This window comes from Macaca thibetana, chromosome 14 (genome assembly GCF_024542745.1).
Source record: "Macaca thibetana thibetana isolate TM-01 chromosome 14, ASM2454274v1, whole genome shotgun sequence".
In the NCBI taxonomy this organism is placed as follows: domain Eukaryota; kingdom Metazoa; phylum Chordata; class Mammalia; order Primates; family Cercopithecidae; genus Macaca; species Macaca thibetana.
Window position 1 is genome coordinate 37,138,394 of NC_065591.1, and position 25,043 is coordinate 37,163,436.

General features: G+C 33.9%; 1 protein-coding gene across 1 annotated transcript in view; it reads left to right on the forward strand.

Annotated features, from left to right (window-relative positions):
• The window catches only part of KIF18A (kinesin family member 18A), an 85,240-nt gene that overhangs the window by 7,351 nt on the left and 52,846 nt on the right, over nucleotides 1-25,043 (forward strand). Inside the window, exons 2-10 of the mRNA XM_050755376.1 lie at nucleotides 3,058-3,428; nucleotides 6,023-6,180; nucleotides 9,013-9,117; nucleotides 9,792-9,902; nucleotides 11,805-12,002; nucleotides 15,696-15,872; nucleotides 17,254-17,328; nucleotides 17,529-17,641; nucleotides 23,313-23,475. Of these exons, the coding sequence (XP_050611333.1) occupies nucleotides 3,104-3,428; nucleotides 6,023-6,180; nucleotides 9,013-9,117; nucleotides 9,792-9,902; nucleotides 11,805-12,002; nucleotides 15,696-15,872; nucleotides 17,254-17,328; nucleotides 17,529-17,641; nucleotides 23,313-23,475 (1,425 nt within the window). The 5' untranslated portion in view covers nucleotides 3,058-3,103. The remainder of the gene's footprint in view (nucleotides 1-3,057; nucleotides 3,429-6,022; nucleotides 6,181-9,012; nucleotides 9,118-9,791; nucleotides 9,903-11,804; nucleotides 12,003-15,695; nucleotides 15,873-17,253; nucleotides 17,329-17,528; nucleotides 17,642-23,312; nucleotides 23,476-25,043) is intronic.

Sequence of the window (25,043 nt, forward strand, 5' to 3'; positions counted from 1 at the left end):
TTTGGCAAGAAGAAGCAGGAGGGGGGCAGATAGGAGAATTGGTATTTACTGAATACCTTAATACTTATCTCTGTTAGCCTTTGCAACAAACGTTGAAGTATTATCATCTCTTTTATACAAATAGAAACCTGAGACTTATGGGGTTAAGTAATTTGTCCAAGGTCATAAAAGTGAGGTGTAGGTGCTTTGTGAGACTTGGCTCAACAAAAGCTCAGGGATGAAGAACAAGTAGTAATTCACCTGGGACCTGACTGTTAGAATCCAAATGACCATCCCTTCCTTTTCAGTATTCTATTTTTGGCTAAAGACAGAGTCCGAAAAAGGCAAAGATATGTCTAGCATCTGCTGCTTTTAGATTCCTTTGAATTCTGTCCCTATTTGAATTCTGTCCAAAAGTATATGGTTAAGTGGTTTTGTGACATATTTCAGCTTTAATATTGCTATTTCTCCCATTTAAAAAAATACAAACAAAACATCTTTTGACACACACACCCCCTTCACTCACACCATTTTTCTCCTCCCTTTGGAACAGTCCTTTCCATATCCTTTGTCTCTGAATCTTCTTTCAGGATTTTTCCCCACCACTGCCCCAAAATTGCTTTTCTCAATGGCCTCTGTGTTACTAAATCCCATGGTTTATTCTCAGTAAGTACTTGACCTATTAGCAGTATTTAACACAATAGATTGCTGTTTTCCTCCTTGATTTAGGATTTCTCAAAAGTTTTTAAAGCTTAATACTGCATTAAGACTGAAGACAGCCTTTATTTTCTTATTTTCTTGATGTCCACCTGCCCTGACATTTCCACCTGGATGTCTGTCAAAACTCTGAGACTTAAGCTATCCAAACCTGAACCGCTGATCTGACCCTGCCTCCCACCACCCCCTGCCCTGCCAAAAAAAGCCCTGCTTCTTATTTCCATCTCAGTTGGTGACTACTTTATCCTTCTAATACTCAGGCCAAAAACCTTGTAGTTATTCTTCAATCCTGTCTTTCTCTTTCACTCTACGTCTACCTATCAGTCAATTCTGTCACCTTTACCCTCAGAATACACCCACAATCTGACCACTTACCACCTCTGCTGCCACTACCCTATTCTGAGCTGACAGAGTTGTCTCTTGTCTACATTACTTCAATAGGCTAGTCTATTATATTATCTACATAGCAGTGAGAGTGATAGGTTATGTCACTCTTGTGCTCAAAACGACTTCCAGTGGTTCTTTGTCTTACCCAGATACAAGCCAAAGTTCTGTTAATGGCCTCCATTTCTCATCTCATGTCTTACTACACTCGCCTTTGCTCACTCCATTCTTGCCAACATATAAAGTAGCACCCTGGGTCTTTCTCTCTATGGGGAAACGCTTCCTACAATATCTGTATGACTAACTCCCTCACCTCCTTCAAGTCCTTACTCAAATGTTGTTTTGGGTGAATTTATTATTTTTGTCTCTTTTGTTTTAATTTATAAATGACAAAAATGTGTAAGTTTATAGGATGCACTGTAATGTTTTGAACATGTGTACATATTGGAATGAGCATATCAGGCTAATTAACATACCCATCACCTCACATACCATTTTTTTGTTGTCAGAACATTTAAAATGTACTCTTAGCAATTAACCATGGTCACCTTACTGTGATGACCAAAACTATTCCTCTTGTATAACTGAAACTTTGTACCCTTTGACCAACATTTCCCCTTTTAACACCCACTCCACCCTCCTCAGCCACTGATAACCATTACTCTACTTCTCTGAATTCATATTTTTAGATTCTGCATATAAGTGAGATCATGTGACATTTGTCTTTTTGTGCCTGGCTTATTTTACTTAGCATAATGCCCTCTAGATTCATTCATGTTGTCACAAATGACAGAATTTTATTCTTTTTTAAGGCTGAATAGTATTCCATTGAGTGCATACACCACATTTTTTCAATCTATTCATCTGTCGATAGGCACTTAGATTGTTTATATATCTTAGTTATTGAGAATAATGTTGTAGCGAACATGGCAGGGCAAATATCTCTTTAACATACTGATTTTCATGCTTTTGGATATATACTCAGAAGTGGGATTGCAGGATCGTCCTAAGTCTCTCACCTCCTTTTGGTCCTTAAACAGATCTTGTTGTTTTGGGGTGTTTTGCTTTGTTTTGGGTTTTTTTGTGTGTGGTTTTTTGTTTGTTTGTTTGTTTGTTTTGGGTTTTGGGTCTTCAGATTCTAGATTATTTTCTGGATAGTTGAGACTTCCAAATTGTTGATCTTTGTTACTTTGTTTACTTTTCTTCTTTGCATGTGAAGCAGTCATAAAATTAGACCATAATTTTTAAACCTGCTGTCATTGATTCCTTAAACTTGCACACAGTTAGAAAGCAGAGACTAGGATCTATATTCAGAGACTAGGTCTCTGAATACACCAAGGAGTCTATGCCATTTTTTATACCTTCAGACCTGAACTAGCTAGTTGAATGCATCCTTGGAACTATTATTAACCCTATGGGCGTCTGAGATACAGGTAGAGACCAGCCTGGATGTATCACTTTCCACTGCCAAGGGGCTTGCAGCCAAGATCACTTTTACTAAAAATAGTTCACAAGCTAAGGCTCTCCAATCATACCTTGATACGGTTCTGAGAGATCCCTTTCTATTCATTCCAATGACCTAAGCTAAAATAGTGCTGGAGGGCTTGTGAAAATCAAATCTGTGTTTTAGGATAGCATATCTGTGATTATATATGGTTCAGCTGTAGTATTTGAGTTTAAGTCAAATATCTTACTAATATTTCAGGTAAAGAGATTTTTATCATAGTTTTGTATATGTATGTGCCATTTAATTGTTTGTTTTAGGGTAGTCAAGTGCATATGTGTATATGTGTGCATATATGTGTATGTGTGTTGTGTGTGTTTATGTGTGTGTATATATATATATATTTTCCCCCAGTGTTTACCAAGTGAGTGAAACAGAATTATTAACATCTTTTTTGAATGAATACTACATGCCAGTTGCTTTGCATGAAAGTAAAACTGATATTAAAACTTTATTTTCTTTTTTAATTTCAGAGAAGTATTCAAGCATTTATACAGATAGGAATCAAGATAATCAACAATGTCTGTCACTGAGGAAGACCTATGCCACCATATGAAAGTAGTAGTTCGTGTACGTCCAGAAAACACTAAAGAAAAGGCAGCTGGATTTCATAAAGTGGTTCATGTTGTGGATAAACATATCCTAGTTTTTGATCCCAAACAAGAAGAAGTCAGTTTTTTCCATGGAAAGAAAACTACAAATCAAAATGTTATAAAGAGACAAAATAAAGATCTTAAATTTGTATTTGATGCTGTTTTTGATGAAACGTCAACTCAGTCAGAAGTTTTTGAACACACTACTAAGCCAATTCTTCGTAGTTTTTTGAATGGATATAATTGCACAGGTATTTGTTCCAGTTTGGGATTTAATTTCTCTATCTGATTTCACTTGTACATTAGGAGAGACATCTACTTGAACCTTCTAAATATAATCAAATTTAAGGTGCTTGTATACAAAAAATTCTTAAGAAATTCAATAGACTTGAACTGTAAATATAGACTTTCTTTGAAATTTTAGTTATCATATATAACTTATATATCATTTGTGAACCTTTCTCTTGCAGGGCCTTACTGTGGCCCCTATAGACATCTGTCCTTTCAGTTGCCCATGTTATTAAACCACATGCTTATTGCAATTAACATCAGTTTTCTGATAATTTGTATTTATAACTTTTCCTACAGCTTACCTGTGTAATTATCTATTCCCGGAGAGTAGTCAGACATTTCTGAACATTTGACAGTTTCTTTGCAGCAGTTTTTCTTCATGGGACACTGAAATAAAAATGTTTTAAGTTGGTAAAGGATAAGAGGAGACTAAAGATCAAAAAACAACCTATGGAGTACTACACTCCTTATCTGAGTGATGAAAAAATCTGTACACTAAACCCTGCAGCATGCAATTTACCCATGTAACAAACCTGCATTGTACCCCCGAACCTAAAATAAAAATTGGAAAGGAGGTAAAAGTGTTAAGATCCCATGTTAATTATCTCATACCCTTTAGCCCATCATTAGCACAAGAAGCATCTTTAATGCTTTTTTCCACCTTTCAAGAAAGCCACGTTGATTTCCTTAAAAAAAAAAGAGAGAAAGAGAGATACCCAAGATGCAAAATGGCCAGTTACTCAATGCTTACCAGGCACTAAACACCATTATTAATATCTGATTTTTGTAATTACTAGTGACATTTTCCCCAAGACAGCTCACAACTATAACATGTTTCACAGTCTTTTCCCGATTCCTTTCAGTTTTATCATGGAAGACATACCCTCTTGGTCAAGTAAGGATGGAATGTGGTTTATTGATTGGTACTGCTGTGATTCCCATTTTTAAGAAGATATTCTTTTCCTCATTTATGAAACTTCATATGTCTCTAGAGATTTTGAAAATTTCATAACTCAAGAAAAAAAGTAAACTCTATCAAACTACTATTGAATTTTTGGTTTCTTTTTGGCTTTCTTTATATTCTTACCCTGCCTTTAAGACAGCTTAAGAATATGCTGTCTTAAAGCTTCCTTATATACTAACTTACATAAAATAGAACAAAGTAAAACGTATACCATGTTAATTCCTACTGAAAAGTATTTTTGTGGTTTGTTAACATTTGGTTTAGCAGACAGATTGAATTTATAAAAATATTTTCAACCAGTAATGATATGAGAAGTTATTGCCTTAACTGATTATTGTATTGGGTGTTTACCATATGTAATTCACAAAGTGGATTTTTCTCTTTTCTTTTTGACGGAGTCTTGCTCTGTTGCCCAGGCTGGAGTGCGCTGGTGCAATCATAGCTCACTGCAGCCTCAACCTGCTGGACTTAAGCAATCCTCCCATCTCAGCCTCCTGAATAGCTGGACTATAGGAATGAGCCACTGCCCTCAGCTAATTTTTTGAAAATTTTTGTGGATACAAGGTCTCACTGTGTTGCTCAGGCTGGTCTCAAACTCCTGGGCTCAAGCAATCCTTTGGACCTTAGCTGTCCAAAGTACTGGGCTTGTAGGGATGAGCCACCAAGCCTGACCCACAGAGTGGATTTTTTATACATTTGAAGAAACACATGACTTTCTTGTACTGATTAGAATCTTGGAAACAAAGTAATTCACCTAAAACATAAAAAGGAATCTTATAAATGGCATATATCTGGTATTTATTCGAGTCTCTGCTTTGTGGCAAGCTATTTGTTAGGTGCCAAGGATACATGGCCTCTGCCTTGGTGGAGCACTTAATTGGAAATACAGTGTGATACATGCCAGAAGAGCGGGATGTAGATATGGAGCATATACTGAGGACTGAAGTGAAAGTGGATGTGTCTGCCTAGAACAATGAGGGAAAGCAGAGAAAAATGATATTTGTGCTGAGCATTTAGAAGCAGGTGGAAGTTTTCCAGCTGGATCAAGTAGAGGGACTCCTCAGAACAAAAACAGCAGAGTAGAAAGGAGCAGCAAATGCTGAGAATTTTGAATAATTAAGTATCCCTAGATCACAGCAAGGAAGCAGTAGACTGGCAAAATAAGCAGGCACCCTCTGAGTGCTTTATAATATTCCAAAGTGAGGAATCTGAACTTACACAAACCTGGAACAATTAAGAAGGTTTATTGTATTCCAATTTTTTTTTCATAAAGATGACTACAAGTTGCAAAGGATAAAGAAGATGGAAGATGAAGACTAATCTGTAGGGAGATTTTAAGATTGCTTTGAAAGAGTAGTTGTTGGAGTGGGGGGCCAGGGGTAGTGATACCATTTATCAGAATAAAGAATATAGGAGTAAGAGTAGATTTCTGGTAAGATTCACAGGTTTTGAGGATAAGACTATAATTTTGGATTTGTAGGGTTTAAAGATACTGTTCAGGATATCCGGATGGAACTATCCACTAGATAGTAGATATAATAGTGTTATATGTCATAACATAGAGTTTTGATTCCTTTCTTAAAAACTCAGTACTTGCCTATGGTGCCACTGGCGCTGGGAAGACCCACACTATGCTAGGATCAGCTGATGAACCTGGAGTGATGTATCTAACAATGTTACACCTTTACAAATGCATGGATGAGATTAAAGAAGAGAAAACATGTAGTACTGCAGTTTCATATCTGGAGGTAAGTTGGCAATTTAGATTAATCAATAGTTTTGAGAAGTCATTGACATGATTCATTCAAATGATTTTATTACATAAGAGTTTTCTGGTGAATATACAAAATCATTAAAATTCTTTGTCTTGAATATTTGTTATGCATCTTTTTCTGTTAAGTTTTTTTTTTTTTTTTTTTTTTTTTTTTGGCAAAATTTCAGACTTAGAGAAGTTGTAACAATAGTATAAAGAACTTCCAGATACCCTTCACACAGATCCCCCATATGTTAACATTTTACTGCATTTGCTTTCTATGTGTGTGTATACATTTCATTCTTTCTGAGCTAGGTTGCAGACTTGTAAAAACAGGACTTTTTTTAAATAACTGCTAAATAGGTACCAAAATCAGGAAATTAGCAATGATACAATATAATTACCTTTAGATCTTAGTGAGATTTTGCTAGTTATTTCATTAATACCGTTTATTGTAAAAGAAAATTGTATTCAGTTGTTGTATCTCTTTAGTCTCCTTAATCTGTAATGTTTTGTCTTTTATGACACAGCCATAAAATTCCTCAGTTTGGATTTGTCATGATTAGATTCAGATTATGCACTGAGAGTAACACAAGCAAAGTGATGTCGACTTCTTACTGCATCACAAAAGGCTTAAGCCATTGATTAGTCCCCATACTGGGAATGTTAACTTTGATCAGTTTTATTATGCTGATGTCTGTAGTTTCTCCACTTCGAAGATACCGTTTTGCCATTTACAATTAGTAAGTGCTATGTATGTAGACAATGTAAATATTCCTTACTCCTCAAACTTTTATGTATTGGTATTAGCATCCACTGATGATTGGTGACTGAATCAGTTACTAGTATGATGGTAGATAGTGGTGATTTTTAAATTCCATCATTTCTTGTACGTTTCTTTATTGACTTTCTACTATAAGGAAGAGTTTTCCCCTTATTTTATCAGCCTCCTGCATTTTTACTTTATTCAATATATTATAATCCCTTTCTGTAATCATTTTTTGTATGTTCAAATTGTGTGAGATTTGGTTAGTTGAGGCTTCTTCATGTTGTCTCTTGTGTTCTTTTGAAATACCCCATCATTCTTTGAGGTCTTCTACCCTCTTAATAGTCCACAAATGGTAACTAAGTGGCAGACACTCTAACTTTGCATTCTAATAGTGTTTCAGAAACCAGTACAGAAACATAAAAATCCTGATTTCACTGCCTATTTATTTCTGGTGCCAGAAATTTTCTCTGTTATTAACATCTTGTAGTTTGGTCCCTACTGAGAATATCATCCAAAGATTGATTAAAATCATGTATGTTGCTAAAAATTTCTTCATTAGAACTTACAGATAAAAAAGAAGTAAAACTCATTTTCTTTGGTTAAGTGTGAAAAGAATTTTTCTGAACTCAAATTAGGAAAAGAGGGTGCCAGCATTCATTATTTCTTCCTTAGATCCTTTTTATAACTGGGACGATTTTGAAGTTTGGTTGTTTTCACAATTTTTATTTTTTCTTTTAATCTGCTTTCATATTATTAATGATAAGGCAGTGTATAATGTGGTTTTCTACTCAAGCTATGCACCAGAATTGCCTATAGATCTTTTTAAAAATAGGCCTAGGCCTCACATTTTGGCTATTTTAATTTAGTAGATCTGGGGTGTGGCTGAGGCATCTCTGTTTTTTAAATGCTCCCAAGTGAGCCTCATACATAGACCAGCTTGAGGGCAATTATTCTAATTATTGATTTGGTATGATTGAAGTGGATAAGGGGAAGCAATAGAAAAGTGCTGCTCATCAAAAAGATATGATTAAGAAATATTTCTTCATATTATCATTTTACTACTTTAAGGGTTTATCACATTCTAATACCTATCATTCCTTGTAAAGAATTGTACCAGCAATGAATTATCACTATGAGCTACTTATTAGAACACAGAAGGAAATAACACCAAATAGTTTTTTAGAGACTAAATTTTGTTATTTTTTTTCTTAAATCTTGTCAGTAATAGTTGTAATTCTCATTTGGTTAGCAAGTAATAAACTTTATACCTTTCATAAATTCATAAAATCAGGCCAATAGTACTACATAGAAATGTGTGTTACTTATAAAAATTACTTTTTAAAAAATGACCAGAGATATAAAATACAGATGTGTATTCAGTATGATGCAATAGAGTGAAGCTGTCTAGGCTCCAGTTCCTACTCTGCTAGTACCTTTATGACCATGGACAAATCATTTAACCTCTCAGAACCTTAGTTCCCTCATCATTCAAATGGGTCTCCTTTTGAAATTTATTATTAATAATTATGTCAAAATTAATGTAATTGAAGGATAATTGAAACAAATGCCACCTGTCCTTGAGTGTGGGTTTTCTGTAACATTTAAGCTTCAAAATTTAAAAAGTTTAGACTACTTGGACATTGTGAAATAACAAATATTTTCCACGGTAAGAACCATGCCATCTTCATACAACCTGCATTTCAGTTTCCCAGAATTTCTCAATGCCGTGTGTTCCTTATATTTCCTGAAAATAAGAAAATGCACTTCAGCTATCTTACTTATCTGTGTTTCGCCATAGTCATCAAAGCAGAAATTATGAGTGAGGGTATAATGACTCCAACTTTAAGTTTCAATTTCAAACCTTCAAACTCTTCAATTTTCTGTAATGATAGAAAATTAATGGCAACATGAGATTGAAGGTATGAGGTGAATAAAAGTGAGGTGCTGCTTGTCTTTAGGATAAAATTCTAATAATTTTAAATCAGCAATGTATGTGTGATGTAATCACCTTTTTTTTTTTTCTTACATCAATACTAAAGCAGTTCTTTTTATTTTAAGGTATATAATGAACAGATTCGTGACCTCTTAGTAAATTCAGGGCCACTTGCTGTCCGGGAAGATACCCAAAAAGGGGTAGTCGTTCATGGACTTACTTTACACCAGGTATGTATATAAACATCTTTTTCCCTGTTAGAATAGCAAATGTGACTATTAAGCCATTTTCATCAGCCATGCACTTAGTTTCCGTCCTGTTTGAGAAAAAAAAAAAAAAAAAAACTAATGATGTGCAGAATTTAAATGATTAGGGTATATTTTTAGTGTTATTTTGTTTTACAATACTGAGTGAGCTTTTTAAAAACATTTTTTAAATTTCATTTTTAAATTTTAATCTACATATGTATGTATGTATGTATGTATGTATGTATGTATTTTGTGACCGGGCTATGAGACTGGCTAATTTTTGTATTTTTGGTAGAAAACGGGATTTCACCATGTTGTTCAGGCCTGTCTCAAACTCCAGGGCTCAAGCAATCTGCCCGCCCTGGCCCCCAATGAGTGAGCTTTTCTTACAAAAATCTGCTTGAACATTTAATGTCATATTATTCTATTTAACATAGAGACTAGACTCTGCTCCTGAGAAACTAGATTTTATCTTTTATTCTTCATATAAACACACACAATACTAAGCAGATGAGACACAGTCAGTATTTAATAGGATTGAATTTATAGAAAACATTTTCTTTCACCTTTAAATATTTTTGTTTCTGAACATTTATTGAAAAATTTAAAGATATATTGCTGATTTTTAAATTTTTCTTCTGCTTAAACTTCTCCAGCCGAAATCCTCAGAAGAAATTTTACATTTATTGGATAATGGAAACAAAAACAGGACACAACATCCCACTGATATGAATGCCACATCTTCTCGTTCTCATGCTGTTTTCCAAGTAAGAGGCCACTAGACTATCACTCTTAAAATTGAATTTAAAATAAATGAAGCTAAATTCATGAATGATCATTTTCATATATGTGAAAAAAAATCTGTCTGTAGACTTCACTTGTCAGTACTTTTCTTACTTTGTAGCTTTGAGAAGTTTCTGTCACCAAGAATATTTATAATTGAGATGTTTAAAACAAAAATAGAAAATTTCTACCTTTGTAAACATACAGGAGGATAAAGTTGTAGTAATAAAAGTTGTTTTGTTTTTGCTGAAAATATTTAATCTTTCCAATAGATAATCTTATATTCACAGTAAAATTTATCTCTATAAATCTAGACTTATAGAACTAATAATTTGGGAATATACTGATTCATCTTTAAAAGATTTCACCGTAAGGACTATGTAAATAATTGCATTCCTTAAGGAAGTATGATTCAGTTGGCACAGTACCTCTTAGGAATACAATTCCAGAAAGACCTAAAGCATAGGTTAATAGCTATTATTTCTTATAGTTTCTAGTCCTGTTAATATCCAAATGATAATATAAAGCTTCTTTTAGTATTATGCCATCTGAGATTCATCTTATAAGAAAGAAATTGTTATAGTTGAAAGAATTCATATTGAAAGCAATCAAACCATTCATATAGTCCCTAGTCAACAAAAATTTCATTTATCTTTTTTGTTCTTACCACTAACTCTTCGACTATTAATAGTCTTGAGAGAAATATTTCTCTGTGAAACTGAGATGTCTCTGAAATATCTTAGATCCTACTTTATAAAAACATTTAATAAATGGGCTTTATAATTAAGTAATATCTTACCTTCCTTATCTTTTGTTTGCCACCTAATGTAGTTCAGATAATTCTTACAGAGTAGCTTAAAATATTTGAATAAATTATGCTTTACTAGGCAGTTGAAAATGACAAGTAGACTTTACTGTAGTCATGTGCCATGTAACGACATTTCAGTCGACAACAGTCTACATATACAACAGTGGTCCCATAAGATTACAACAGAGCTGAAAAGTTCCTATTCATCTAGTGATGTCATACTCATCATAATGTCGTGGCGTACCACATTACTCAAATGTTTGTGGTGATGTTGGTGTAAATGAACCTGCACTGCCAGTCATATGAAAATATAGTACATACAATTATGTACAGTACATAAGACTTGGTAATAAATGACTGTGTTACTGGTTTATGTATTTACTTTTTATTATTATTTTAGAGTGTGCACCTACTTATTACCCCAAAAGCAGTCTGCTACTTTCTGTTTACCAAGTCTGTTGATTTCATCATTTTCTCTTGTATTTGATTTATGATATTTTCACAATGAGGAAATCACCTAACAGTGCATTTCTCAGAACATAGCTCTGTTGTTAAGTGATGCAAGACTGTACTGCTTTTTTTATATATAATATTTTAATTATTAAGACATATACAAGTTTGAGGTATTAGAATAAATGTACTCTTCAGTTTGGATCAAGATGCAAATTCAACTTGTCTTGAGGGGTAATCTCCGGATAAATGCAAGGCATTCTGACTAGTAGCTTTGGTTTTTTCTTAGGAATGTTATTTCTATAGAACCTATGTTTCTAACCATCACCTCTGATAATTCCATGTTCTGGTTCAAGGGGTACCAGAATACAAATGGAAGTTTTGCTCCCCTGTCAGGTCAAGAGTTATTTTTCCTCTGGTACACATATAGAAAGTCTTTTCATTTTTGTATTTTTCTCAGCTATAGTGATTACTTCTAGTGCTCTTAAGTATCAATTAGATTGTACCTTGTTCAGTTGTTTTTTAAAATGAAAATGATTTTGATTTTGTGCTCTATTAAAATATATATTTCCCTTTTAGTTTTGTTAAATCTTATCCTCATTTTTTTCTATTTTGTAATTTCAAAAAGATTTATTTGCGACAACAAGACAAAACAGCAAGTATCAATCAAAATGTCCGTATTGCCAAGATGTCACTCATTGACCTGGCAGGATCTGAGCGAGCAAGTACTACCGGTGCTAAGGGGACCCGATTTGTAGAAGGCACGAATATTAATAGATCCCTTTTAGCTCTTGGGAATGTCATCAATGCCTTAGCAGATTCAAAGGTAGGCATTATATGTCTATTTGTTAAATAGTTTGAAATATTGAAATAGATAAGAAAGATACTATTTAATATGATTTTGTTTTAAACATCTGGTATATATTACATTTCAAGAGTATATCAGTAATGTTAATATATAGATCAAAGACCTCAGAAAACCTAGTGTATTAAAAAAACTGATTTTATTTCTTTTTTAATTTCCAGTTTTATAATCAGAATTGGTTAAATAGAAAGTAATGAATACCAGATTGATAGTTAATATTTTATGGTACATTCTCATCACTTACTTTGAACTTGGTTTTTAAAGTGATCATTTAATGATCACTACACAGCAAACATGATAATTAAATTGGCATGAAGACAAACTAACCATATTTTAGACAAACTAAATTCTGTTGTTTGGTATTTTATATAATATAAAATAGGGTTAAGTATTAAAGGGTGTTGATTTTTTTTTTTTTAAAGAGGAGTTTAAGTTATAAAACATCATGAAATCACCTAATAAGATAATGTTTACTAGATGCTTTTGGGCATATTTAAAAATAGTTTACATATGCCATATGCCAGAAGTGCTTACCTAGAACACACAACATAGATATTTGTAAAAATGACATCCTTTCTAAAAGTTATAATATGGCAATTTAAGTTAAACCATCCTCAAAAGCTTTAGCTTGTTAAACTGTTCAAAAAGCTCATCACTGGTCATTACAGAAATACAAATCAAAACCACAGTGAGATACTATCTCATGCCAGTTAGAATGGCGATCATTAAAAAGTCAGGAAACAACAGATGCTGGAGAGGATGTGGAGAAGTAGGAACACTTTTACACTATTGGTGGGACTGTAAACTAGTTCAACCACTGTGGAAGACAGTGTGGCGATTCCTCAAGGATCTAGAACTAGAAATACCATTTGACCCAGCCATCCCATTATTGGGTATATGCCCAAAGGATTATATATCATTACTAGAAAGACACATGCACACCTATGTTTATTGCAGCACTATTCACAGTAGCAAAGACTTGAAACCAACCCAAATGCCCATCAGTGATAGACTGGATAAAGAAAATGTGGCACATACACACCATGCAATACTATGCAGCCATGAAAAAGGATGAGGTCATGTCCTTTGCAGGCACATGGATGAAGCTAGAAACCATCATTCTCAGCAAACTAACACAGGAACAGAAAACCACACACTGCATAGCATGTTCTCACTCATAAGTAGGAGTTGAACCATGAGAACATCACACGCCAGGCGGGGCCTGTCAGGGACTGTGGGGTCTAGGGGAGGGATAGCAATAGGAGAAATACCTAATGTAGATTACAGGTTGATGGGTGCAACAAACCACCATGGCACATGTATACCTATGTAAGAAACCTGCATGTTCTGCACATGTATTCCAGAACTTAAAATATAATTTAAAATTTTAATTTTTTAAAAAAAGCTTTGGCTTGTTAAATTGTTCAAAATGTTACCTTTTGGTTTAGAATAAAGTATATTAAAAGAATTGGAGCAGGTTTTTTAAAAAAAAAATGACAATTTACTGAAATCACATGAAGATTGCAAAAGCAAGATGTCTTTTATATTCTAAGTTAAAATCCCAAACTTATAATCAGACAGCATGATATAGAGACAGATTTTGTAAACTTAAGCCATTCATAAGATTTTTGCCATGTGAACTAATCTTTAATTTTTTAATAATGACTCCTATTGAGTCATTTGTGAGTCAGTGTTTCATGTATGTCTTGTACATGTAAAATCCCTTAAAATAGCACCAGCAGTGCATATTTCACACTGTTTGGGAAAGACTGCTATGGTGGAAAGCATATTGCTACTGAGAATTGGGGGAGCTGGGACCTATTTCTAGCTCTGTGAATACCAGCTTTGTGACCCTATTCAAACCACTTCACTTTATGCTTAGCTTCAATTTCCTCTTCTGCAATATGAAAGATATACGTTGGATAACATTAGGTTGCTTTTAGCTTAACATTGTAAAGAATCTGTTTCTATATAAAAGTTCCACTTTCTGGAAAATTTATTTGTTACTTCAAAATTGGAAACAAAACTTAGCAACACTTATTTGTTACTTCTACTTCTTTCTTTTTAGGTAAAAGAAAATCTTGAAGTATTAGGTTTTTTTAGAACTCTATAGTGATTTCAGGAGAAATGTCTTCAACATTGTAATTATAATTTATTTCATATCTATATTAGATGGTTATTTAAGGAAAGAAGTAGCTCTAAGCCATGCAGAGTTCCTATTATTCCTCTAGTATGTTTGTATAGGACATCTGTTTACTTTTGTGTTTTAATTTTTTTCAATGATTGGAAATATTTTTAAATAGACATTTTCAAATAGTTTTAGATTTACAGAAAAGTTACTAAGATGATACAGAAGGATTTTGTTAAATATACTTCACACCCGGTTTTCCCTATTGTTAATTTTTTATATTAATATGGTACATCTATCACAACTAACAAACCAATGTTAATGTATTATTTCATTTTGAACTAAAGTTCATACTTATTCAGATGGAGATATTTTTAAGTATGATATTTGTTTCATATATTCACTGAATAATCCTGTAAGATTCATTGTCATCACCTCAATCACAAATTATAAGTCTGGACAAAATTGGGTAGTGCTTAAGTTCTTATAGTGAACTGTAGGGTCAAGCCCTATGGGACTTGGCGGATGTTCTCCCCGTGTGCGGAGAGGAGAGATTGTAATAAATAAAGACACAAGACAAAGAGATAAAGAGAAAACAGCTGGGCCCCGGGGGACCACTACCATCAAGATGCGGAGACTGGTAGTGGCCCCGAATGGCTGGGCACGCTGATATTTATTGCATACAAGACAAGGGGGCAGGGTAAGGAGGGTGATTCTAAGTGATTGACAAGGTGAAGCAAGTCACGTGATCATAGGACGGGGCCCTTCCCTCTTAGCCGAAACAGAGAGATGGCAGCATACCTCAGTGTTTTCTTCTATGCACTTATAAGAAAGATCGAACTTTAAGACTTTCACTGTTTCTTCTATCTTTATCTACTATGAACTTCAAATAGGAACCAGGAGTATGGGAGGAACATGAAAGTGGACAAGGAGCATGACCATTGAAGCACAGCACCACAGGGAGGGGTTTAGGCCTCTGGATGAGTGCGGGCAGGCCTGGATAATATCCACCCTTCCACAAGAAGCTGGTGGAACAGAATGTTCCCTGACTCCTCCAAGGAAAGGAGACTCCCTTTCGCGTTCTGCTAAGTAATGGGTGTCTTCCCAGACACTGGCACTACCGCTTGACCAAGGAGCCCTCAAGCAGCCCTTATGCGGGCGTGATAGAAGGCTCACCTCTTGCCTTCTAGGTCACTTCTCACAATGTCCCTTCAGCACCTGACCCTAGACCCACCAGTTATTCCTAGGTTATATTAGTAATGCGACAAAGAGTAATATTAAAAGCTAATGATTAATAATGTTTATAATAATGATTGATAATTGTCCATGATCATCTCTATATCTAAGTTGTATTATGACTATTCTTATTCTAACTATTTTCTTTATTATACTGAAACAGTTTGTGCCTTCAGTCTCTTGCCTCGGCACCTAGGTAATCCTCTGCCCACAGTGAAGTGTTAAAAGTGGTAGCAGGTTTGCATTTAAATGTGGAAAATGACATTAGGTCTCTTTTTTTGTACTTTCAGAGAAAGAATCAGCATATCCCTTACAGAAATAGTAAGCTTACTCGCTTGTTAAAGGATTCTCTTGGAGGAAACTGTCAAACTATAATGATAGCTGCTGTTAGTCCTTCCTCTGTATTCTACGATGACACATATAACACTCTTAAGTATGCTAACCGTGCAAAGGACATTAAATCTTCTGTAAGTCTGTTTACTCTGCCTTTGTTTTGAAGGTATTGGCTGCATATGATTTTTATAATTCTAATGAAAGTATTAATTAGAGTTATGTTTCTACATAATGAGTTAGCCAGCTGAGGGTTAGAAGGGTCTTTGCTGACCTGCTTAGTCGAACATTAATGTACAGTTAAAGTATAAAGCATCTTGATTATATATATAAAGTAGATACTATGATTCGATCTTTTGGGTACTAGGTACTTTAGTGGCTTTCTTCCTAACCTCTTTCATGTCATGGCATATTGTATTTGGATGACACCTTGGAGTAATCAGTCAAAGCTTTAACACATTTGTTGCAGCCCAGGATGATGCTCTGCTTTAGCTGAGAACCAAAACTTTCTACCTGAAAATCTTGGATATGTTAATCTTTCCAAGCCTATTATTTCATCTGTAACATAGGTATAAAGCTTATTTTTTAAAAAGTCTTTTCTACATAATTTATAGTCCACATTCATTATGTTGATGTAGCAATCTCTGTATTTCTCCAGAAATATAATAATAGTAATTGGTTAACGTTAGTATTTTTGCCAAATATGTGGTGTACTTAAAAACATGCATATCAAAACATGTATGTTTAAAATTATAATATATCAGGGTTGAAAAAACATAGAGTTAAGCTGTTGTGATGACTCCTCCTCTTTTCCCTTTCCCCTCTGCCACTTTCCTTAAGTGTCTGAAGATGAGCATGTTGTTGTCATCTTAAGAAAAATATTCCCAGGCTCTTTATATAATTAATTGTAAAAGATCATACTATATGGGTATATGGAAGGGTTTCCAGCACACGATTTTCATGTAGCCCTTACTCTAGCTCTTTGAGGAATTAATTCTTAGCTCCACTTTACAGATGAGTAACCCAAACATCAAACAGTTAGAATTCTAAGTCAGGTTAAGTGAGAAGTAGGCAAGGTCTCAATATCAAGTATTTGGATTTATATGTTTCATATTCTCTCTACTATACCATAAATGTCAAGGGGCCCATACTATGATAAAAATGTTAAAATATAGTAAGAACTCAGTGAAAACTAATTGAATTCCTGAAAGGGTAGTGTGAAAAACTATCTCTGCATTTCTTAGAAGTCAAAGGAAAAAGAAAGTAGGGAATTTTATTGTATTGCGATTACATGCTTATAAATACCTTTTCTCAATAAAGTAATTTCTTTATAATTTTATTTACATTATTAATGTGCTCAGCAGCAGATCCTCTTGTCATAGATTTTAAACATGAGCATAATTGTCACAAATTCTGAATTCATAGAACTCAATGAAAATACAATGTCATTTTATTCATGTATTTATCTATGTGATTATTATCTCTATATAAACAATCATAATTTCTATCTCTCAACAGTTGAAGAGCAATGTTCTTAATGTCAATAATCATATAACTCAATATGTAAAGATCTGTAATGAGCAGAAGGCAGAGGTATGTCTGTTTACATTTTATGCTAGTCTTGCTCAGTTCTTCATTTATAGAATTTTATAATCATAATTGTCCAAAAATTTAACATATTTTTCTGTTAAAATTAAAATCTGGTTAATTCAGTTATTTTTTACAGCTAAAATTTGGCTGTGGCCATGTAAATGACTTATTTTGTATTTTAACTAGTGATTTCTCTCTACTAGATTTTATTGTTAAAAGAAAAATTAAAAGCCTATGAAGAACAGAAAGCCTTCGCTAATGAAAATGACAAAGGAAAGTTAATGATTTCAAACCCTCAGGAAAAAGAAATTGAAAGGTAAACATTACATTAAGATCTAATTTTGAGGAATTTATTGTTTTAAAATTTTGTTATTTTGTTAATTATCTTTTGTTATGTCTTTTATATGTACGTACATATGTATGTTTATAATTTCATATATACATACATACATGCATACATAACAAGCTTGACTCGGAGATATTGCAGATTTAGTTCTCCAGACCACTGCAATAAACGAAATATCATAATAAAATGAGTCACAAAAATGTTTTGGTTTTCCACTACGTATAAAAATTATGTTTACACTACACTATAGTCTATTAAGTGTGCAATAGCGTTATGTCTGAAAAGATAATGACCTTGCTTTAATTTTAAAAATACTTTATTGCTAAAACATGCTAATGATAATCTGAACCTTCAGCAAGTCATAATCTTTTTGGGGGTGGAGGTCTTCCCTCAATGTTTATGGCTGCTGACTAGTAAAAGTAATGGTTGCTGCAAGTTGGAGTGGCTGTGACATTTCTGAAAATAAGGCAACAATGAAGTTTGCTGCATAGATTGACTCATCCTTTCATTAGAGATTTATCTGTAGTATGTGATGCTCTTTGATAGCATTTTACCCACGGTAGAACTTCTTTAAAATTTTGAGACAGTCCTTTCAAACCTTGCCACTGCTCTATCAACTACATTCATGTCATGTTCTAAATCCTTTGTTATTTCAACGTATATAGCATCTTTATAAGGAGTAGGTGGCAAACTTTCTCAAGAAACCATTTTCTTTGGTTATCCATAGAAGCAGCTCTTCATTTCTTCAAGTTTAATCATGAGATTGCAGCAATTCAGTCACATCTGAAGACGTGACGTCTGAAGCCTGAAGGCTCCACTTTCTAATTCTAGTTCTCTTTCATGTATACCACATCTGCAGTTACTTTCTTCACTGAAATCTTGAACCCCTCATAGTTATCCATGAGGATTGGAATCAACTTCCTCCAAATTCCTATTAATGTTGATGTTTTGACCTCCTTACACATATCACAAATGTTCTTAATGGCATCTACAATGGCAAATTCTTTTCAGAAGCTTTTCAATTTATTTTGTCTAGATCCATCAGAGAAGCACGATCCATGAAAGAAAGAATCTATAGCAGCTATAGCCCTACAAAATGTATTTCCTAAATAAGAAGGCACAAAAGTCAAAATTGCATGATCCATGAGCTGCAGACTGGGTGTTGAGTTAGCAGACCTGAAAACATTAATCTCCTCGTACATCTCCATCAGAACTCCTCAGGGACCAGGTGTATTGTCAGTGAGCATTAGTATTTTGAAAGGAATATTTTTTTCTGAGCAATAGGTCTCAACAGTGGGCTTAAAATATTCAGTAAACAGATGTGCTGTCCTCTACGCTTTGTTGTTCCATTTATAGAGCACAAGCAGAGTTAGATTTAGCATATTTCATAAGGGCCCTAGGATGTTTGTAAATGGTAAATGAACATTGACTTCAACTTAAAGTCACCAGCTGCAAAAGCCCCTGACAAGAGAGTCAGCCTGTTCTCTAAAACTTTGAAAATAAGTATTTACTTCTCTCTAGATATGAAGGTCCTAGATGGCATATTGTTCCAATAAAAGGCTGTTTTGTCTATCTTGAAAAATCTGTTGTTTAGTGTAGCCACCTTCATCAGTGATCTTGGCTAAATTTTCTGGATAACTTGCTGCAACTTCTACATCAGCACTCGCTGCTTTACCTAGACTTTTATGTTCTAGAGAAGGCTTTTTTTCTTAAACTTTATGAACCAACACCTGCTAGTTTCAAAGTTTTCCTTTGCAACTTCCTCACCTCTCTCAGCCTTTGCAGAATTGAACAGATTTAGAAGGCTTGCTCTGGATTAGGCTTTGACTTAAAGGAATGTTCTTGCTAGTTTAATCTATCCAGACCATTGAAACTTTTTCCATATCAGCAATAAGGCTGTTTCACTTTCTTACTGTGTGTGTTCACTGGAGTAGCACTTTTAATTTCCTTCAAGAATTTTTCCTTTGCATTCACAACTTGGCTAAATGTTTTGTGCAAGAGTCTTATCTTTTAGCCTATCTTGGCTTTGTACAAGCCTTCCTTATAAGCTTAGTAATTTCTATCTTTTGATTTAAAATAAGAGACATGCAACTAACTCTTCCTTTCACTTGAACACTTAGAGGTCATTTTAGAGTTATTAATTTGCCCAATTTCAATGTATTTCAAAGAATAGGGAGGGCTGAGGAGAGGGAGGGAGACAGCCAGTCAGTGGAGCAGTCAGAGCACACACAATACTTAAGTTTACTGTCTTATATGGGCACAATTTGTGACATTCTAAAGCAATTACAATAGTAACATCAAAGATCACTGGTCACAAATCACCATAACAGATATGTAATAATGAAAAAGTTTAAAATATTTCAAGAATTGCCAAAATGTGATACTGTAAGCTCATGCTGTAGGAAAAATGATGCTTATAGACTTGCTCACAGCAAGATTGCCACAAACCTTCAATTTGTTAAAAAAAAACAAAAAAGCATTGTATGCAAAGCACAATAAAAGAAGGTATGCCTGTATATATATTCTCAACTGAATTCAAGAAGTCAGTGATTTCTCTTTACATTTCACACTTTGTAGATCAAGTAAATTTAGTTTTTATTTTACAGATATTGAAGAAAACCAGAACTTACGTATAAGATAGTGGAGACAAAACCAGTTATGTCACCTGTAGACTTAGTTTAATTTTAGTGGCGCTCATAATTGTTCTTTTCTGACATAATCATTATTTATATATTTCATGTAAATCTACTCTATTCTTCATTTTATTAACTCTCTATAGCTTAACTAATCTGCTTATTGAGCCTAAATGGGTAATTATTTGAATGAACATCTTTCAGTGATGTAAACCGATACAGAATTTTGAGAGGTTTCTAGTAAGCTTCTTAGCAGGTAAATTTTTAAAAACAAAGCAGTTAGTAATATAGTATGCAAAAGTACTTTTTCCTCAAGCAGCTAAGACAGTTTTCCAAATTGACCATTCAGACACTGGATCGAGATGTTAATTTTGAGTACTTCTAGGAAGACAATAAGGAATTCCTGTATTAAACAAGTTTGGAAATTACTCCATAAGGAATCTAGGAGACTTCCAAAGTACATCAGCTTATTAAACGCTTTGAGAAAACCTGTAGTAAAGGAATCTGTTCGACTTTGATTAAAGTTGAATAAAGGTAAACTTATTTGACATTCTCCAGAACCAATTATCTGTTATTAGTATGAGAAACCAACTACAACTTAAACCAATGGTAATTCATACTGTTTTGGAGCTCTAGAATTAGTAGAAAGTGTCTCAGTATCTATAAGGAAAACAAGATTATAGGCAAAAGTGGCTGTCAGACGTGATCCAGCTATAATTTTTTTAAATTGCATTTGTGTGTTGAAGTTTTATATAAAATATTTTACAGTATTGCTTAAGAAATAAGTAAAAAGGATTTCTGGTTTTTCATCTCATCAAAGAAAACTTTTAACTCTGATATAGTATTATTAGTTGTTGTTATTTCATTTTGTTGATTAAATGTGGGAGCAGTCCTCATGTAATTGGATATCTATTAGAATTCACCAGCTTCTCAAATTTGGAGTAACTGATTCCATAAAATTACTTAGCACTGCTTAACCAAGTCTATACCAATTAAAACCTTACAGATTAGTAAACTTTTCTGGAGTTGATGGCTTTAAATCATTGAACCTTTCTTTCTGGTAAGGCCCTCCTTTCAGGAGGGAAGGGCCTGAGCTATGAAATAAGTATTTATTTGGATGTTTTTCATATTTCAACCTGGCTTTTGACCAACAATAAAAACTTTGATTTTAATTCTGGCAATATGTTAAGTAAGTTACTTGTATTTATGAAGAAGGTAATGATAAAATTATGTACCAAATAACCTTTGTCATTTCCCCTAAAAATTACTGCCTTTTGAAATAAATGTATGAAATATCCTTTATTGTATCTATCATACTGTTACTTGGGACTTTTTTAATGCCATGAATTTTCAAAGTGTCTTTTGTTATAACATTTTTATGATGTTTAAACAGATAAAAGGAAGAATCTACAGTATTTTCTATCTATCAAAGCTATTTGGAAATGTAATTCTCAAAAGGAAATCATAAAAAGAAAACACAATTGTTCTTTTATAAAGAGTAATTATAAAACTTCACTTATGACTATACCAAGAAAATTGTGGAGTTTAATACTCATTTTGTAGTACCTAAAAATATTGGTGCAGATACTTTTAACTTGAATGTTTGCTTAGAACTCTTTCAGTTTTAAAATGATAATTTTATTGTTGTTGTTAAGGAGCTCTCTGGAAACCTTTGATACTAATTCCCTTCCTTCCATCCTAATCAGTGAACACTACCAACTAAAATAACTCTAGACCACAAAATTGACAAATTTTTAACTTTGTCCTTGAATAAAGAGTTATAGAAAAACTCAGAAATGATCTTTAAATGTAACCTAAAGATAACTTATCAATTCATTTACTGGCATTACCATTGGTGTAATATAATGCAATGAAATCACAATGTCTGTACATATTTCCTATGAAATATTTATCAGTTTGACAAAACTGCAGTAAAGTCAGTGTTTTGTGGCTTATATTCATTCCCAATAGAGTTTCATTAAGAACTACTGACGTAAATTGGCAGTGTTTTTACCACTGATCTTTATGAGTGTATCTTAAATTCTGGCCAGTTTAGAACATTTATTTTTAAATGCATGTACTTGATTTTACTTTATTTTAAAATCTTCACAGTTATGAATGTTTATACTGTTATTGTACCTCAGAGCTGATCTATGACTTAAAACCATGAATATACTTTAAAAAATTAAAATATTGCAGTGACCAGTGTTCCACTGACCCAGAAGGATACAAGATTGCAGGTTCTATCCAGAATTTTCATAAAATTTAATCAGCTTGAAGTCTATGGCCATCTGAATCAAACTCATCTTTGATATTCTAGACCTATATTGCCCTTAGGAGGAAGCACACTGCAGCAGCTTTTCTAGGTTTACCACATTATAAACTTGGATGTTTTGAGTCCTGGAAGTGTCAGTTGATTCTTAGCCAGGCTGTAGGGGGTACCTAACCGTATGGTCTGTTTTCACTATAACAAATTCTGAAGCTAAAAACTGGCTCTGTCACTTTCCCTAGGGGGCCATGGAGGCACCATATGATTATGCCTCCTACTGCTTATTCCTTCACGGTGAGCCAACACCAAAACAACACATAATGCTGTGTTGCTAATAGGGCCTTGTGAATTTGGATAGTGCACACCCAGGTTGTCATCCTTTTCCGACAAACAAAAATTATTTTATTTTTGCTAAGCGGTTGGATTACATATAGATGTAAGCATAGACAAAATGCAGTATGTTCGCAATACCAGACACCTTATGATGCCCATATCTTTCAGCAACATGATCTTCCTTGGGCGAGAAAGAGAAAAACCTAATGTAGTAGAAGTAAAGTTAATAACTTTTTCTAAACATCTTTTATAATAGGAAATAGTCATTTTTACCTATTTGCTGTTTATCATTGAGTGTAGTTCTGTGAATTACATATATTCCTTTGTTTATGCATTTCTTTTAAGTAAACTTTGTATGATTTGTACAAAATTAGTGAGATTCTGTAATGTGTTTTAATTTTGGTAGATTTCAAGAAATCCTGAACTGCTTGTTCCAGAATCGAGAAGAAATTAGACAAGAATATCTGAAGTTGGAAATGTTACTTAAAGAGAATGAACTTAAATCATTCTACCAACAACAGTGCCATAAACAAATAGAAATGATGTGTTCTGAAGACAAAGTAGAAAAGGTAATTAACAATTTTATAATTAAATTTTAGGCAGTATAAAAACATGGGGGCTTCCTCTGTTGCCCAGGCTGGAGTGCAGTGGTGCGACCTCAGCTCCCTGCAACCTCTGCCTTGCGGATTTAAGCAATTCTCCTGCCTCAGCCTCCCAACCACTTGGTATTACAGGCATGCGCCACTATGCCCGGCTAATTTTTGTGTTTTTAGTAGAGATGGTGTTTCACCATGTTGGCCATGCTTGTCTTGAACACCTGACTTCAGGTGATCCGACCGCCTCAGCCTCCCAAAGTGCTGGGATTACAAGCGTGAGCCACCACGCCCAGCCTGGTGGGGGTGCTTCTAACTCTAGAAATTTGATAGTCAAGCTACTTACTCACCCATTCTTTACAAACATCTGGAAATGTTGAAGGAAATGTAGCAAACATTTTTTTTAATACATAGTTAAGTGCACAAGAAAGAAATTTTAATTCCTGGATGTCAGTAACAAAAAGGAAACAAACAAAAACAACAGAATCTCAGTTACAACTGTTGTTTTTCTGGGCATTTTATGGAACTTTTAACACGAAGTTTACCCACTCAGGGACAGCCAGTTGCTAAAGGTAGAGCAATAGAAGCAGTGTATCAATAGAAGCAGGATGCAGGCAGTAGCTTACAACTTAGCCAACAGGAGATTTTTGTTGTAAGAGAAGAATTTTATCGTTGAAATTGTTAGATGTTCCAGTGCAGGGGCCTAATGAAAAGCAGACCAAACATTTAATCAGTTTTACTATTTTTTTTAATACAATAATATACTGTCCTCTCCCCTCCATACACAGACCACTCCCACTATTCTACCTTTGATGTACATCTCTACTTAGATAAGAGACCCAAAGAAGGCAGTGAGTTAGAAATGAGAGCTCCTATCTAGAGCCTGAAATTTCAGAGGTCTATATCCTTTATACTAGGGGTACACCAGGAAAAAAAAAAATTCTTACCAACCATCACAGTAGGCAAGGATGGTTGCTTTTCTTACCCCAAGTAACCATGCCTGGGGTAAGGAAAAAAAAGTCATTTGAACACTGCCATTATAGGTGTGCTTTTAACAATGATTGAGGTTTAAATTATTACAACCCATGTATTTTGTTTAGAAAACCCCTAAAGTTGGTCAATTAAAATGCACAATGTTATCAAACCAATGATACCACTAGAAAACCTGGCAGAAGCAATGCAAAAATCAGCCTCTTAAGAGAAACAGATTCTCAACTCTAGCCACTAATGAACTCACCATCCAAAATTACAAAACACATGGAGAAATAATTCACTCTAGACAAGATTCAGTACTCTCAGCAAATATGACAGAACTCTCAAATCTTTAGATACTAGAGCAATCTAATAGAAGCTATAAGAATGAACAAAGATAAAGGAATCAAAGATAAAAACACCACAAAAAAAGAACATTCAAATGTGAGGAAAAAACACATGAAACTTTCAGAAATTAAAGATTTATTCATTAAAATTAAAGCCTCACTGTATTGATACAATACCAGAAAATGTTAGAGCACTTTACATATACTGACTCTTAATTCTCAGAA